This window comes from Corapipo altera, unplaced genomic scaffold (assembly GCF_003945725.1).
Source record: "Corapipo altera isolate COAL_440 unplaced genomic scaffold, ASM394572v1 78, whole genome shotgun sequence".
In the NCBI taxonomy this organism is placed as follows: Eukaryota; Metazoa; Chordata; class Aves; order Passeriformes; family Pipridae; genus Corapipo; species Corapipo altera.
The window spans coordinates 8,764,582-8,780,181 of record NW_020884904.1 but is presented as its reverse complement, the minus strand read 5'-3'; the positions used below and the strand labels follow the sequence as shown (position 1 = coordinate 8,780,181).

Here is a 15,600-nt window from a genome sequence, read left to right as displayed (position 1 = left end):
CCCCTTTTATGTTATACATACAAAGAAGCTGTGGAGCTTTCCTGTTCGCACCAGCACTCGTTACAACTTCCAAGCACATTTGCAACATGGTCTGGCAACCAGCTGCGCTTGTGCACACAGGGCCAGGAGTCCTGCCAGGGGCCCAAGGGTTCTGTTTGCTTGCTGCTCTTCCTCAGGAAACCATGTCCTCTGGGCAAGATTCATCTCACCTCTTTTTAGTTGTGGGGAACATAGGCATTCAGTCTAAGCTTGCGATACAGGCTGACTAGGCAGTGGGGGCAGATGAGGGCTTTGGAAGGTCTCAGATACATATGTCCTGTCAAACAGGATAAATTATTCTCTGCTTGTTCTTCTCTGTCTCCATAGCCTACAACAGGAATCTAGGTAACTATCTTGGATTAGGTTCCTAGCTTTTGGACACCTGAAGTTAAATGAGATGAACCCCACCCTCCATGTCATCAGAACAGCTTGAATCTGAAAAACCTTGTCCAGACATCTGCAAATGCCTCTGAAATGTGCTGTCAGAGCCAGCGTGCATCTGACCCACATAAATTACCACATGCCTGTAAAGTGATGGAATATATATAATTTTACCTCTTTTCTATCAAAGAAAGTGTCAGTCTTACGGGGAAACAACAGACAGAAATGGTGTCTCCTTAAAGCAAGTTCTGAGAGAGTAAGTGAACTGTAGAAATTCACTTATGTGAACCATGGACCTTGCTTCCCCAGTCCCTATGACTAGCCTAAGGGAAGTACATGCATTTGTTTTCACACTTGCATGAATCAATCAATATAAAAGAACACTTTACATATCTGTATGATGACAATGATGCTGTAACTTCTGTTTCAGCTTTGATATGCCTTTTTTTTTCATTCATCTCTTAAGATCTGCTCAAAAAGAGCCTGTTGTGCCCAGAAGCTCCCTTTGCTGACTGAGAACTGGGTGAAGAACATGAAGTAATTTCATAGATACTGCAGAGGCCCCTAGAATTGCTGAAAAGTTTTGCTGGCAAATGTTGCAGTTCTGTCTACAGTGACAAAAAAGTGGTGATTTCCAGAATCTGCTAGGACTTATTTCAGACTGAATATGTGGCCTTGAGATACACTGCCCTAAAGATTTTTTGTTGTAGTGTAGGTTGGAAAGCTGTCTTGAATATGTGATTTCCTTTGGAATGAGGTCTGAGGTAAGGAAGTGTTCAGGACAGGGTGTGCTCTGTGTTCCTCATAGGCCTCAAAGTAGTAAGCATGAACACAACACTGACTCCTTATTCAGCCTGCCCTGTTTAATCTGGTACCTGGTAGATGCATGGGTTGGGAAGCTCCCAGAGCCAGACAGAGGCAAATTACTTTTCCCCACCCCAAGGCTGCCTGTGAGTTGCAGTATTCTGCATCTGTTTACAGGAGGTGTCCAACAGGATGGAACAAACAGGAGGTGTTAGATTTATCACAAAGTTTTCTGAGAGCTGAAACCTTTTCTTTCAGCTCTCATCTTTGACTTTGGATTCAAAAGCCTGAAGAGGCAAAGCTGTGTTTTGCTGTCCAAAGTATTTCTTTTGCTTTTATATGTCTCTCTCAATTCTTCACATGAGGAAACAATTGAAGTCGAAAGGTCTGGGTTGAGTTCAGAGCAGAGACATATCCAGGCTACATATCAATAAAGAAGGGCTGTGGCTTAAGGAGGAAGCAAAACCTGCCAGGCACAAAAGAGATACGGGACAATGCATACCACAACTCAGGAATGGACATAAAGGTGTGATTAAGGGTGGAAAAAGGGATGTAATAACACCATGACAGATGATGATGGCCATGGTAGTGCTTGTTTTTGAAGGGGTTAAAGGGGAGATGTTATTTTACTCCATGTGTGAGCTTCCATAATTCATACCATCCACATGCACAGATGACAACAGCACATTTTGTGTTGCTGGCAGCACAGTCTTTTATAACATGAACTGGCTTCATTAACGAACACCACTGCATGGGGATTGTCTCGGGACGATGCATTGCTGATGGGGCACCATCTGTCAGAACAGTCAGTAATAAAATGACAAGTGCCTTCCACCAAGAAAGGGGATTTTTAATGGCCAGTCTCATATTATATTCTGTGAAGTGACCCACTGACAGTGGATTTTACAGCAGTAGTGTTTAGATCCCAGAGGTGGATGCTTTCTTAAGATGATTTGGTCTCAAGAGATGACTATTCAGTGCTTTTATCCTACAGTACTAGGAAGGTGGACCATGGAAACAGGTTTCCTGTTAAGACACAGATGATTTGTGTAAACATCCAGAGACAAAGAACCATCGCTTCTTTCTTGAGCTGGCAAAGATACACCTCTAACCAGGGGGCAAAACACACCCAAGTGTCTTGTGATTTATTCCTACTATCCTCTATCACAGTAGTAAACAGATGTTTGCTTGCATAGAGAGGATTTCTGTTATAACCTCTGGTTTACATGCCTGTGTGATGAACTGTGCTTTTGGTAACCATGTGGGGGCCCTACAAGGGTCTGGTCTTGGCTTGTTTAGGGCATATCTTTCCACTGAAATTTGAAACTTGGCAGCCTTCAACTCTACAAGCTGAGAAAGTATTAAGTGAAAAACATAGTCCTTCAGTGACTTAGTTTTGAATAACAGATGAGGGGAACTCAGCACAAAGGATACTTATTGAGCTTATGGGCTCCCTGAAATGCTTGTGCTGACCTCTCCAAGTGTTTTCCATTGAATCTATCTATATGACAAAGTTAGTATGCACAAACTCTAGCCACCCTAAAACTGGTGACTAAGTTTTGTTAGTTCTTGGATTTCCCTGCTAGTTGTCAACTAAATGGCTTCGTAATTATATCTTAATTGCTTCTGCTGTTCTGGTGTCCCCACCTCTCAGACTATCTGGTATTTCATTGAAATGTCAAAAGAAAAGAGGTGATTTCTGAGCTTAGTTTAGCACCAGCTACTTTGTCCCTTGTGTTAAAATCACACAGACGAAGAAGAATTCCGTGGGAGCTAGAATCTGTTGGGGATATGCCAGAAATTTTCAGCAGCTTTGCTGTGAGAGTCCAAAAACCATTCTAAAATGGGCTTTGTTAACTATTCATTTTCTTCTAGTTATTTAAGTGGAGAGCTTGCACGAAGGATCAGCTAACATTAGGAAGCAGTGTCCTGTGAAACAGTGAAGCATATTACCAGTGAAACATATTACAGAGAGCTGCCCTTTTATTAAAGCATAGGGAATTTTGCTTCTAAACTGCAGGGATTCAGACCCAGTATGAAAAAGAAGGGTATTTCTCTATACACTGAGTATAGGGAAGAGAGTTGGGAGTTAAGTGGTAATGGACCCTACAAATTAGAATACAAAATGGATTACCATTCCTCTAAGAGGCTCTATGGCCTGATTTTAACCTTTTCCCAGATTGTGCTTAGTTTTGAGGTCTCCTAGAAAAGTTTTGAGTAATGAATGCTTTACAATTTATGCCTTCAGGCATGTTCTGTTTTCCCTGGACAGTGTGACAAAGTAGATGGTACCTGGGTTTTAAATTGGATAAAGGAGAGCAAGGTTTACAAGTATGCATTGGGGAAGTCATCTCAGACCTCAGAAGTCAGGGGAAGATAATGAACTTCAGCACTGTGTAGGTGTGAGCCGTAGCTGTAAAGTAAAAGGAAAAATTTTTCAGAGCATTGCTTAAAAGGGGGAGGATGGGTTGGGGGGCTGGGTGTCCAGCATTGCTTCAGGTGACTCTCTTTTATAAAAATGTCCACAGTAGTAACTCTGTTTTCTCGCTTTGTTCCTGCCATAGTAAAACAATGTTCAGTAAAAGCCTGGATATCTCTGAAGCCAATCCCAAATTCAACAAAGAAGAAAGGTATAAACACTGACAATATGTTCCTCTCCTCTACCTCACTGCTGAGACCTTAAAGATGCAGTACTTACCTTCTCCGTGTGGGGACAGAGCTGTTCTATTCTCTCTTTAGAAAGAAGCAAAAAGGGTGGTTTTTTACAGCCCCACACCACATATGTTTTTGTGTAGTACCATTCCTCTGAGGCTATCCCCTATGCAGCCTGGGACTGTATCAATGATTTCCCCACAAAAATTTCATCCTACTGCTATTTCTTGTTCAGTTCTGCTGTGAGTGAGGATAACCAGGGTAGAAGATGTATTTGCTAAGACTTCCTTGGGAAGGATTGGAATATAAAACACTAGGAAAGCCCAGAGTGCTCCACTCCCAGCATTAGAAACAGCAGCACAACTGAGTCAGTGACAGCAATGGTAGGAAACTGGAAATTCAGTCTGACAGAGCAAAATGTTAAGTACCTATATATAGGAGACAAACTCCTTAAGACTACCCAAAGGACACAAGAGGAAAATATGATTGAAGAGAAGACTTTTTGGAGGATGATTCTAATCTAACAGTTCAAGTGACAGATGGTGAAGAATAAGAAAAAGGGTTGCTCCTGACTGTGAATAGAGGCACAAAGGAAGACGGACAGGCCACCAGATTTAGGGAGTTTAAGTAGGCTTATGTGGGTCCATTAACACAAAAAAAAGCTTAGACTTTTGGGAAGGTTTTTAGTGGACATATTATTTCTAAAATTTTGGTCTCAGAGGAAGAGAATTTTTCTCTGTGTTGAAAGCTGGCATTCCAATGGATAACTCCACATCAAAATGTAATCCTTATACATTTTGGACAAATACTTAGCTTACCCAAAGGTTAGGAGTGTGGCATATGATTAAAAAAGGGAGAAGCAATGGCTTCCTTAAAGGAACCTATGACCTTGGCAAACCATTCTTCTTTCTGTTTCCCTTTTTCATAAAAATCTTTCTATTTAAAGATAAGCGTGGCCTTTAAGCCCCAGGAGACTTGCAGGATGTGTGAGGGACAGCCCCTGTTTTGGCCTTTTGCAGGCTGAGACAGTCTTTTGAAGGCAGTGTTTCAAGTCCTGAACCTGCCACAGTGTAGAACATCATGCATCTGCAGGAGAGACTGTGCCTCATGTAGTGTGTAAAGCACCCTCTTTAAGATGCCAAAATACTAACAAGGATTAGACCTAAACTATTAGCAGCCTCTTAGTCCCACAGTCATGAGGAAGTAGTGGTTATACAGCCTTTAGTGCCTGGGCTTTCCTGGACTGTTAGCATAGACATGGAAATTCCTGTTCCTTTCTCTGATTCCCCCTATATGTAAGTTCTGTTCGTGAACATGTGGAACTTCTTACCTTAAAACTTAGTCCAAATAGGAGCCTTTTCACAGTAATTAGAAGTCAGGTCCAGTAAGAGAAATACAGAAATTTTATCTGTTACAAGAGAGGGGTCTTTCAGCAGATGTTCCTACCACCATTCCTTGTCCCTCTGTCCATCTCTGGCAGCTGCTACAGCTGTGTTAGGAGCAGAGGAAATGACCCTTCAGTAATTTCAGGGGGAATTTATTAAATCCACACAGGCATTTTGTGCTCCCTCTCAAAGGTGGTATTTTTCAGACAACAGGAGGAGAAGGTTAGAGCACTGCATGAGGATCACCCAAGGTCCTGCTCATTCAAGGACCAGGCTGGTTTTTTGAGGATCATATTCACTGTGATCTTACCTCCCTCCTACTTCTAAGAGTTAGAATGAAGGACCTCAGTGGTGGGAAGAACCTGGATTGTAGATCTGCGCGTGAAAAGAAGGGATAGGCAGCCAAGTGAACCCCAGCAAAATGGTGTCAGATAATCAGGGTGGCCCTTAAATTTTTGTCCAGTGCTTAATTATCCAATTTTATGATATCTTTTTTAAAGGAATACTGCATCTTTAAGGGTCCCTTCCCTCTAGATGCACATGGTTGTCTTAGTAGCTGAGGCCACTGTCCCTTTCTTTTTCTTTTTCTTTCTGACTTTCTTTCACCCCCTCTTTCAGTGCTTCTCTTCTTCTGTATCTGGGTTGCTGCAGCTCCGTAGTTCACTTGCTTCAATATTATAGGGAATGCACATGTCTGCGCTTCTGGGTCTATTGTGTCCTGGGATTGTTCATTTCTTTTAAACCTCATTTCCCTTTTTCTTTACCCTATTGTCAATTTGCTTTCCATTCTCTTTGTTAACTTCTTCAGTGCTTTCCCAGTTGGGAAAATGACTTGAAAGAAACATTATTGAACCTTCCTGCACCCATTCTATTTACATTTTACTATTCTGCATGTATGAATATGGGTGTATTTTCTGTATAAATATACACACAGGTTCCAGTATACAATGGGTGTCAATTTGCTCTTCTCCGTTACATCACTGTAGATAGATTTGTACAGGTACAATTGAGGACAGCATTTGTCCCGAAATATGTGCATATTTGTATATATATGAATTATATCTTACCCAAATTTGCACTCCAGACTGAAATATAAATGGAGTGTCACTCAGACACGTGAAAAAGAACTTACTGTAATGCTTCTTTCCACTTCTCTATCAATGCATAGCACTACAGCTTTTTTGTCCTATTCTAACTACATTTTCATTTTAACTGTTCTCAAAACTGCCTTGGTTGCCCAGCCAAGCACTTGCAATGTTGATGTAACTGGAGGCATGGCTAGTTGCACTGAACAGTAAACTGTGAAATCTACTGGGCATATATTAAATTTGGCATTTCTGTTGGAGACTGTCTTGTGGAGAATGGATTTTTCTCACCCAGCCAGAGGTAGCTCTGGCAGCTTGGGAGCCTGTTATTGAAAATGGAGAGAATGAGAGAGAGAAAATGACAGAGAGGAAAAAAAGCATTGCATCCAACTTGAAAATAATTTGTCTTAATAACACCAAACTGTTTTTTTATTTCTAATCTAATCTTTGGTAATGTGAAAAGGTGGTGACGCTTTCCTGAGACTGCTTATCTACACCCCTGAAAACTTAATAACCTGACTATTCTTTTCCATTTTGAATGTGTTGGTTAGTAGTTAAAAATTAAGAATACTGAAGTTTTCAATTGTCACTAACCTTCAAAGTCAACATGCCAGAGATTCAGTCTGCTTTTAGAACTGCTTTTTCAGACTCTTTTCAGCGCATCATTGATTTATTCTCCATTCACATTTGAAAGATTTCCTTTGCAACCTATAAGACCCAGAGACTGAATTTATTTTAAATGAAAAATGAGATCCTGGAGCACAAGATGGCATCCACAGAGATAAGTGCTGGGTTGCTGAGCTGGTATGTTCTAGCTGATGTGAATTCCTGACTATAAGACCATCATGACTAATAAGGCAGTATCAAAGCAGATTCACAGCTTGAGCTACAATCTTGTACCCTGGGCTCCCAGGCTGGCTCAGAAATGCATGCTTTAATAACCAATACGTTTCACAGTTCATTCATGGCAAAAAAGTACTTCTTACCAGGCCAGCTTGGGGGACAGAGGGACACTGCACTGAGCAAACTGGGGACTAAAAAACCCAATTTTCTTGATAACAGTGTGATGTAACTGTGCCTTTTGTAAGAGGCAGAAAAGAAATGCAGCATGAAGTATGAACCCCATTGCTCTGCTGACTACTTTAATTGGGATTTGGCTGGGAATTTTTTTTTACAGCCTTAGCATGTCCCTCTCCATATTCTCCAGTGCCAAAGGTCTGCAATATTGTGAGTGGGATAAAAGTTACTTTCTGGTAAATTAAACTGTCCCCCTAGTGTTCCTGGTCTCTGAAGACATAGGCACCGGTGGCAATAATTATGACCGTTCAGTTCTCCGAACAGTATTTCACTCTGCTTTTCCTACTCTTCTCTCCACCTGCCTCCACACCCTTCTCTCTTTCTTTCTCTCTCTCCCTCTCTCTTCATTTTTCCTTTCCGAGGATGGCGAGTGCTGATCCGTTGGGGTAAGCTCTAGTTTTGGATTATTCCTGTTGCGGGACCTGTTGTATCTTGTAGAGAAACTTTTCATTTGCAATTTACAAATACAATACAGGCTCATGCTCTTCAGTGAATGAGGCTTTACAGCAGGGAGAGAGAGAGAGAGAGATGTGGGAAGAAGCATTTTTGGTGCTTTTGTGTGTGTGAGCTTTCATGTTGGACTCAGACTCCATATAATTTGCTTTTTAGGATTCTTTTTTGTTCTCTTATTTGTCCCTCTGTTTCAACGTCTGTGGGCACAGATAACTATCCTCAGACACTGTGCAGGTACCAGGACACCTTCTGAGAATGAAACCCCCTTCTCCGTTTAGGACTTTTGTATCTGTTTGGTATCCTCCAGTTAATTTTAATCCTAATTTATCCATTTTTCTTCTCTTTTTCTTTCTTTTTTTTTTTTTTTTAAATGAAACTGAATCCCATCCGTGTTATTAAAAAAATGCTGGGTATTCCCTCTCTTTTTAGAATGTTTTCTTAAGAGGTGAACAGATGGCCATAGAGACAGCTTTATCTTCAAAGCTCTTTATTTTCAATAAAGACAATATAGGTACAACTAAGAATGCAATCACACTTCAAATTAAAGTTCCATTTGTAAATACTTAGAAGGAGAATATTATATTAATAAATGATTTAATAAAACCATTGTAATATCATTACAGACTATAGTGAAAGCTTCTTGAGAAAGCTAATTAGCACCAGTAACATTTACTTCTCATGTAGCTTGCTTTACTATTTATTAATTCTTTCTAAACCATTTATAAATGGAACTCTAGTATAACTGGCCAATTAAGGAGGGTGGTGCTGTTCAGCATCACCCTCTGTATGCACTGAAAGGACAAAGCGTGTGTTACCAACACCTGCGCTCCTTTCTCTGTACTCTTTGTAAGGCTTCATCTTACAAGCAGTCATTACCATGAGCAGACCTTCTGACTTAAGCATAAGTATTCCAAGTAAGAGCTGTTACAGTATTATTTGCACATTTGAGATTGTAAGACAGTGAAACAACAAAGGTATTCTATTCGTATTCCCTAAATCAGGGAGTAAGGAAGCACAGTTTGTATCTTTTAGACTCCCAAGAGTAATAGTGGTGAAATTTAACACACTTATTGCATATTAATTCAGGTCAATTTCAGGGATCTCATACCCTGAAATTCAGTTTAGGTTTTTGGGGGGTTTGAGTAAGCAAGGAAAGAGGAGTATCAAATTCCACCCAATTTATGCTTGAAGCAAATAAGAGGATGGCTGTATATTTTTTGAAATGAGTTTCAAAACTATACATGGAAACTAATTCAAAATTTCTAAGGCATTTCACCCAGGGACACAATTCTGATGCATTACTGCATGCTGCATGCATGCCGCTGGCTCCCCTTCTTGGAAGCATGGCTCCAGCTTGACCAGCTAAGAGGCTGTGTTCAGCATCCTGGTAAAACTGTGTTATGAAAGCAAGTTCTGCTGGGACTGCAACAAGGCACCAAACTCCCCTTTGACTGCAAGAAAAAATTCTGTGAAATGGTTATCAAAGAAGAAACAAATGCCGAATCCGACCTAAATGTGGCTGTGAAGCCTTTATGCTCTGCTGGTGTGTACGAGCAGATGCACTGTTTAAAGCACTTGAAAACTAATCTGAGAGAAGGGCTATGTAGAGATGCTCTGTGCATGTGCTGTATGTGTAATATGGTTACCAGGTCAGCTGCACTTTTCTGTCTTATGTTTTTCTCCGTCTACACCTCAGCAGTGTCAGGCTTCAGCGCTCTTACTGCTCTCAAGAAATTCTGCAGTTCTCTGAAACCAGCTGGAAACTGGATTCCAGCCCCTCAGTTTCACCAGTAAGAGAACACTGATCTGACATGAATTGGGCCTAGCACAGCTTCCTCTTTGACAGCAGCTGGCTAAAATGAGTAAAAAAATGCTTTAAAATGAAGGATCTTTTAACTTCGATGCTTTGAAGTATCAAATAGATTGAATAAGGTATCGTCACAGCTGCAAACTACAGCTCACACATGCACATTTTGTTTCAGTCCTTTGCCTCTCTCTTTCATAGCTCAGACATCTCCAGATTATTGTCAGTCTGTGGAATGAGAGTAATAGCCTGCAATGATCTCAGTGTCCACCTTATGTTTATAATGCCCTCTGCATCTTCCCCCTCCTAAACCTTGGGTCTAGCTCCCTTATGGTTTTTCTTTAATTCCTCCCTGCAGGCTTGGAAAAACGACTGTGTCACTTGCTCACAGGGAAGGGACCAAAGAGTCTCTCCTTGAGTCTCTAAATGTGGCAGTTGTGTTTGAAGGAATGCTCTTTGTCTGAGCAACTGCACTGATTCTTCTGCTTGTATTTTCAACAATGTTTTGATGACTTCTATTGAGTTAGTGTGCAGGCATACGGCAATGCAAAACACAGAGCAAAATGAGTCATACAAAATGTTCATAGTTTCCGAGATGGTTGCATTTAGTATTAAGTTCTTGGAATAATTATAAATTTAATAATTCCAATAACATTTAATGCCTCTAAAGACTCTTAGGAGGTTATTCACTAACAGATACTTCCCACTGAATGAATTTAGTTCATAGCCGTGGAGATAAGGTAATGTCATATTTTTTTCCTCTTTCTACACATACGACATAAGAGTCTGCCATACTAATGTGCTGCTGGTAGGGCCTCAAACTTTCATTTTCTTGTGAGAGGGATAAAAATTTAAATTCTCTGTTCTTTCACTACAGCATTTCAGCATAATGCAATGTTTTCATTACTTTCTTTTGGCCCTATCCGAGTTCTATCCCCCTGACTCTGAGATACAGGAGCAGTGCATGTGGTTGGTTTTTTTACAAACTGAATTATAGCATTGCTCAGCCAAGGTGATCTTGATGAGAGGGACAAATCTGTCATTTTTGCCTGTTAGCATTTTTGTACTGGAGTATAGAACCACATAGTAGGCCAGGGTACTGAGTTCTTATAGCCAGCTTGGAAACTATGTCCCATTTATAAAGGTACATTATGGGAGATCTGTTAAATTGAAAGTGATGCAAGGAAGATCTCCTCAGTCTGGGTGTCATATCCCATAGCAACACTTTCTGGTAAGGGAGGAAAAGTTTTGAAAATGTGCAGCTCTCTTTTCACCTCAACATTTAAAATTAACAGAGGTTTCTTTAAAATCTTTTGACTGCTCCTATATGCAATTTCCAGTGTGGACAAACTGAAACTTGCTATAGGGCGTACTTTACTTCTTACTTATTTTGCATGTAAATCAGCAGCAGAAAGAAAGCAGTCATATGGATACTGAATGCATTTCCAAGAGGATTTCACACTAACTCTCTCTTATGTCCTCTGCCTCAGGCTCCTAGGCTGGATGAAAACACAGTACACAACAACAATTTTTCAAATATTGCTAAGAAACTGGGAATTGGGAGGTGGGGCCTGCCATATTTTGCCCTCTATGTGTGTGATCATTTTTGTAAAAAAAAATAGGAGATAATAGGGTTGGGAAGGGAGAATTCAGGACTGTTGGAAACACCTGATTGCAAAAAGGAAATAGCAGACTGGAACTTTTAATCAAGTATCCCGGAATTCAGGTGAGTGTCAGAGAGGACTTTCCCACCACAATTAAGAGTTGGTGGGAACACCTCCTTTAAGTTGGTGTTTAACTGCATTTCTGGGCACCTAAATGCCTTCCACATTTGTCCAAGATAATCTATAGGATCCTCTTGTAATTTATGGTTTGGAAGAAGCTTTTCCTGATGATTCATGCAAGGAAGATTTTTAACTAATTTACTCCCCATTTGCACAACACATCTGTGGTGCAGTCAGCTACTTCAGTTAGGGGAAAGGCACATAAAGTAACCTTTCAAAAGTGGAGCAGACGGTTCTTCCCCTAAAATTACTTTGCATAAACCTTTATGAGTGCCCCAGATCATGATGGTGAAAATTTAGGTTTAATCAAGTACAAGAGAATGCCAAGAGTGAGCTTCTAGTTTTTTACTGTTGCACTGTGATGGGCAGAGTGCAGCAGGGTACAAAGAGAAACTTAGGTGGGGAGTTTCTCCGTAGAATGAGTGCCTGATATTTTCACGGTGCCAATCTATATTTAATCTGGCCGAGACTGGGGTTCTGCATTTCACCTACTTACTGTGATGAACAAACTGCAATGAGATACAAAGAAAACTGTCAGTGAGTAGTTTCTGCAGAGGATACAAACAGAGAAAACAGAACATGCCATTGTGTTCAGTTGTAGCTTATTCTTTCCTTGGAAATCTTCCTCTTTTGCTGTTCACAGATTTTTTAAGAATTCTGCTCAAATATTTTTAGCAATATATGTTGGGAGACCATTTGAGAAACAGATGTTTTTGTTTTATTCTACAGCAGAAGAGAGTAAACTGACATAGTTTATGGTCTGAATTTCTTTTATGTATAAGCTGACATCAGCTATCTGACCTATATCAATTTTTAATATATACGTGTGTACACACACAGACACATATGTATACACATATACCCATGCACTCCATTTTCCAAGCATATACAGGAATTTCACCTTTTCATGTTTGCTACCTGAAGGCAAGTAATTGCTTTCATGACTCTTACTATACGTGAAACATTGTTAGTTTTGCTGTATTGACATATTGTTGCCTGGTGGTTGTTGAACAACTAGGTTCTTAGCCAAGTCCTTTCCTATAAGATGTTTCAGTCTTCAGCTTTGTGTTTGAAAAGGATAGAAAGCAGCCGCCTCTGGGGCTCACTCATGTATAGTCACACACAGGGTGTGGGGTTTTTTTTTGCTGGGCAGCCCTCCTCCTAGAAACTTCTGCTGAAATGTTTGTGCAATTTGGCCTGTCTGCTCTTTCACCATGTTTAGCATAGCACATTTGCACATTTTATTGTCAGTAGCTGATATTTTTCATCGGTGGCCTTTGCTGGAGAGCATAAGAGCAGTACAGTATAGGTGACCTTGTCAGCAAATAGGGCAGTTTACTGTTCCTTGACTGGCCTCTTTTTGAGGGCACTTGAGCTGTTATCTTGATATTAGTAAAGTCATCAACAAAAGCAGAACTGATTATCCATTGAGAAGGCCTGGCTTGTTTAATGCAGCAGCAAGAAATCTTGCTGGAGAGCAAAGATGTGAAAACCATCAGTGAGAAGCTGGAAAGGGTTAACCCAATGTGATCTTTGATCTCAGTGGGAAGTCATCACATAAAAAATGATTGTGTGCTTGGGTCAAGGAGACTTGTTTTTTAATTATTATCTGGAATAATCCCCTTCCTTTGTGTCTTGTGAACACGGTGCTTTTCCATGTTGCTCGTAACAAAGAAAGTCTCATTCTGTGATCACTGGGTCTGTGCAAAACAGAATTCTCAGCACCAATATGAATGTCTTCACCGTCCTTTTGAAGTCAGCAGTTCAACTTGCACAGGTCAGATGTAGTAGCTTCCATGCGCTTGATGACCAAAAAGAAAGTAGCAACTGCCTTAATCAAAAGGGATTAATAGAATTCTCCCTGAGCAACAGCATTTCTTTGATTTTGGTGGGGGGGACACAACTGAAAAATGTGACAGTAGTGAAAGGAAGGAAAAGGAAAGAGTTGTGTGCTTTTCCAGTGACAGCCTCCCTCCTCCTCCTCACTTCATGCCTGTGCCTGTGGTGGCTGGTGATCAGGGTTATTACTTGTCTGAGTTTTCTGAGAGATGTTTTCCTTATTGTGTCCATTCAGGTCTCGGTCAATCAGCGGAGCATCATCTGGGCTCTCCACCAGTCCTCTCAGCAGTCCAAGGGTAAGTGGTGCTGCTTCAAGATCTGTTGGTCCAATTCACTCACACATGCTTGATGCTTTCTGCATCTGTTGCTCCAGAGCTGTGGCTCTTAGCTGGGATGTTTTGTTTTTCCTTGGCAGCTTATAAATTTTCATGGACGGTGAGGGAAATGTTATTTACAAATGCAAGCAGAGAATTTCTCATACATGTTTCCTGCACTGTTAGCAGGGATCTCGCTGTGCCCTTGCCCTTTTTCAGTCTCATAAGGACACAGAATAACATTGCTATGACTAAAGACTGCCGTATCCAGCTGAGGTCTGCATACAGTGTGGCTTCAGACCGAGTAATCAGGAATCATTTCACAGCTGTCTTCAATTAGGTCTCAGTAGAGCACCAAACCATGCTGGTTGTCTTTTATTTGCCTCAGAATAGCTTGTATTAGAAAGTCAGAGAAAATAAATTATACAAATTTGGGGGCTTGCAAATTCGAAAGGAAAGTAAGAAGTTGACTGACTAGGATGAGTAAAGAACATTCAAACCCCTATAAATAAGGTACATTCACATGCCCTTTTTAATCATACAGTCAACTAAATACTGGTACTTACTGATACTTAGCTAGTACAACACACGCCTCACAGTACATGTTGCAAAGTTCAGAGTTTCTGAGTGCACTGACAGGGGCCTCCATCTTCTTGTTAACTTCTTTAGGGATTAAAGTGAGTATCTCTAGTGCCTGACAATGTCTTTAAGACTGCAGTGCTTACAAAAGTCTAGACCTCATCAAGGAGTCTGTAGGGCTGTGGCAATCCATGTTGCCTGATTGTCTGGCCCAGAGTCCTTGGAGAGTTTCTACATACTTTTCATGACTTCATGAGAAGATGCTATCCGCCGTTGGAAATGGATATATTCCATGTGTTAGGGTACAGATACACCTATGGATCTACTCTTAGTTATAGGAAGATAACATCAGTATTCCAGGTATTTGAAATTATAATTCCCCAGTAAGATTCTGTGTAATTCTTATGAATGAAGACACACTGTCAGGTGCAAGTTTATAGACTAGTAAAGCTTCCAACACCTTGCTTGATTGAACTGTTTTCTGAAAGATATTCTAGGTTCCTGTCAATTGTTATCCTGTTTTGCAACTGGCATGAATGTATTTGTGATCTCCTCTGTGCCTTTAAAGTGCCAGGAACCAGTGAAGATCCATTTCTTTCTTTCTGCACTGGGGCTCCTGGTTGTCAGTGGAAGGAAGCAGAGGTCTGAGGACTTTTATGCTGCTGCAAAATGTCCTGAAAAAGAGCACAGAAACAGTTTTGTGCACTGTGCAGCAAACCTAAATCTTGATGTCATCAGTTGATCTCTTGGGTTCAGTTATTGACGTCTCAGTAGGACTACATCAAAGAATAGGGTTGACAAGATCTGTTCCATAGTTGCTGTATCTTACCATTATCACTTAATAGGCAGTTGATTAAATAGTCTTCAAAGGGATTTAGCAACCAAATGTCATTTTCAGCAGATCATAATGATATATTAAGGCAGATAAAATTTGAGGCTTAAAAGGAAATAATGGAATAAAAATCATATTTTTTTAAAAGTCCTTGCCTATGCATCTATGATTATTGAAAGAGAACATACTTCAAAAAGCAAATGCATATTTCATTTTATGCATTGCTTAGGTTCAGTTCTATGAGGAATTGCATTCAACAGCAACTAAAAGTTCTCAAATTTCACGAGATCTTGTTAATGGTGTTCCCCATGGCACCAGCTGAAATAGAGACGTAATCTTGTTCTTCATTTCATTATTAGGAATGTGGTAATTAAGGGTGCCTCTTCAGATTCCTAATGGCTCAAGTGGGAGTTGAATTTGACTTTTGTTTCTTTCATATTTGTTTCTCAAACCATCACACACATAAGATATAAAAATTGCAAGGAGACATTTGCAATCAACAGTCTTTGACTTTTATCCATTGGTGTCATTTGCAAATTGTTAATATTCAGGTGCTGGTAGTGGCTTCCACA

The 15,600-nt window shown here is 40.4% G+C and overlaps 1 protein-coding gene across 11 annotated transcripts in view; it reads left to right on the top strand.

Moving 5' to 3' along the window:
- The window catches only part of BRSK2 (BR serine/threonine kinase 2), a 312,908-nt gene that overhangs the window by 263,449 nt on the left and 33,859 nt on the right, over positions 1–15,600 (top strand). For 6 of the 11 annotated variants that reach the window (XM_027651234.1, XM_027651231.1, XM_027651232.1 and 3 more), the window contains exons 13-15: positions 3,789–3,854; positions 7,786–7,809; positions 13,539–13,599. In XM_027651234.1, coding sequence (XP_027507035.1) covers positions 3,789–3,854; positions 7,786–7,809; positions 13,539–13,599 — 151 coding nt within the window. The remainder of the gene's footprint in view (positions 1–3,788; positions 3,855–7,785; positions 7,810–13,538; positions 13,600–15,600) is intronic. The other 5 variants (XM_027651228.1, XM_027651236.1, XM_027651233.1 and 2 more) reach the window with 2 other exon arrangements.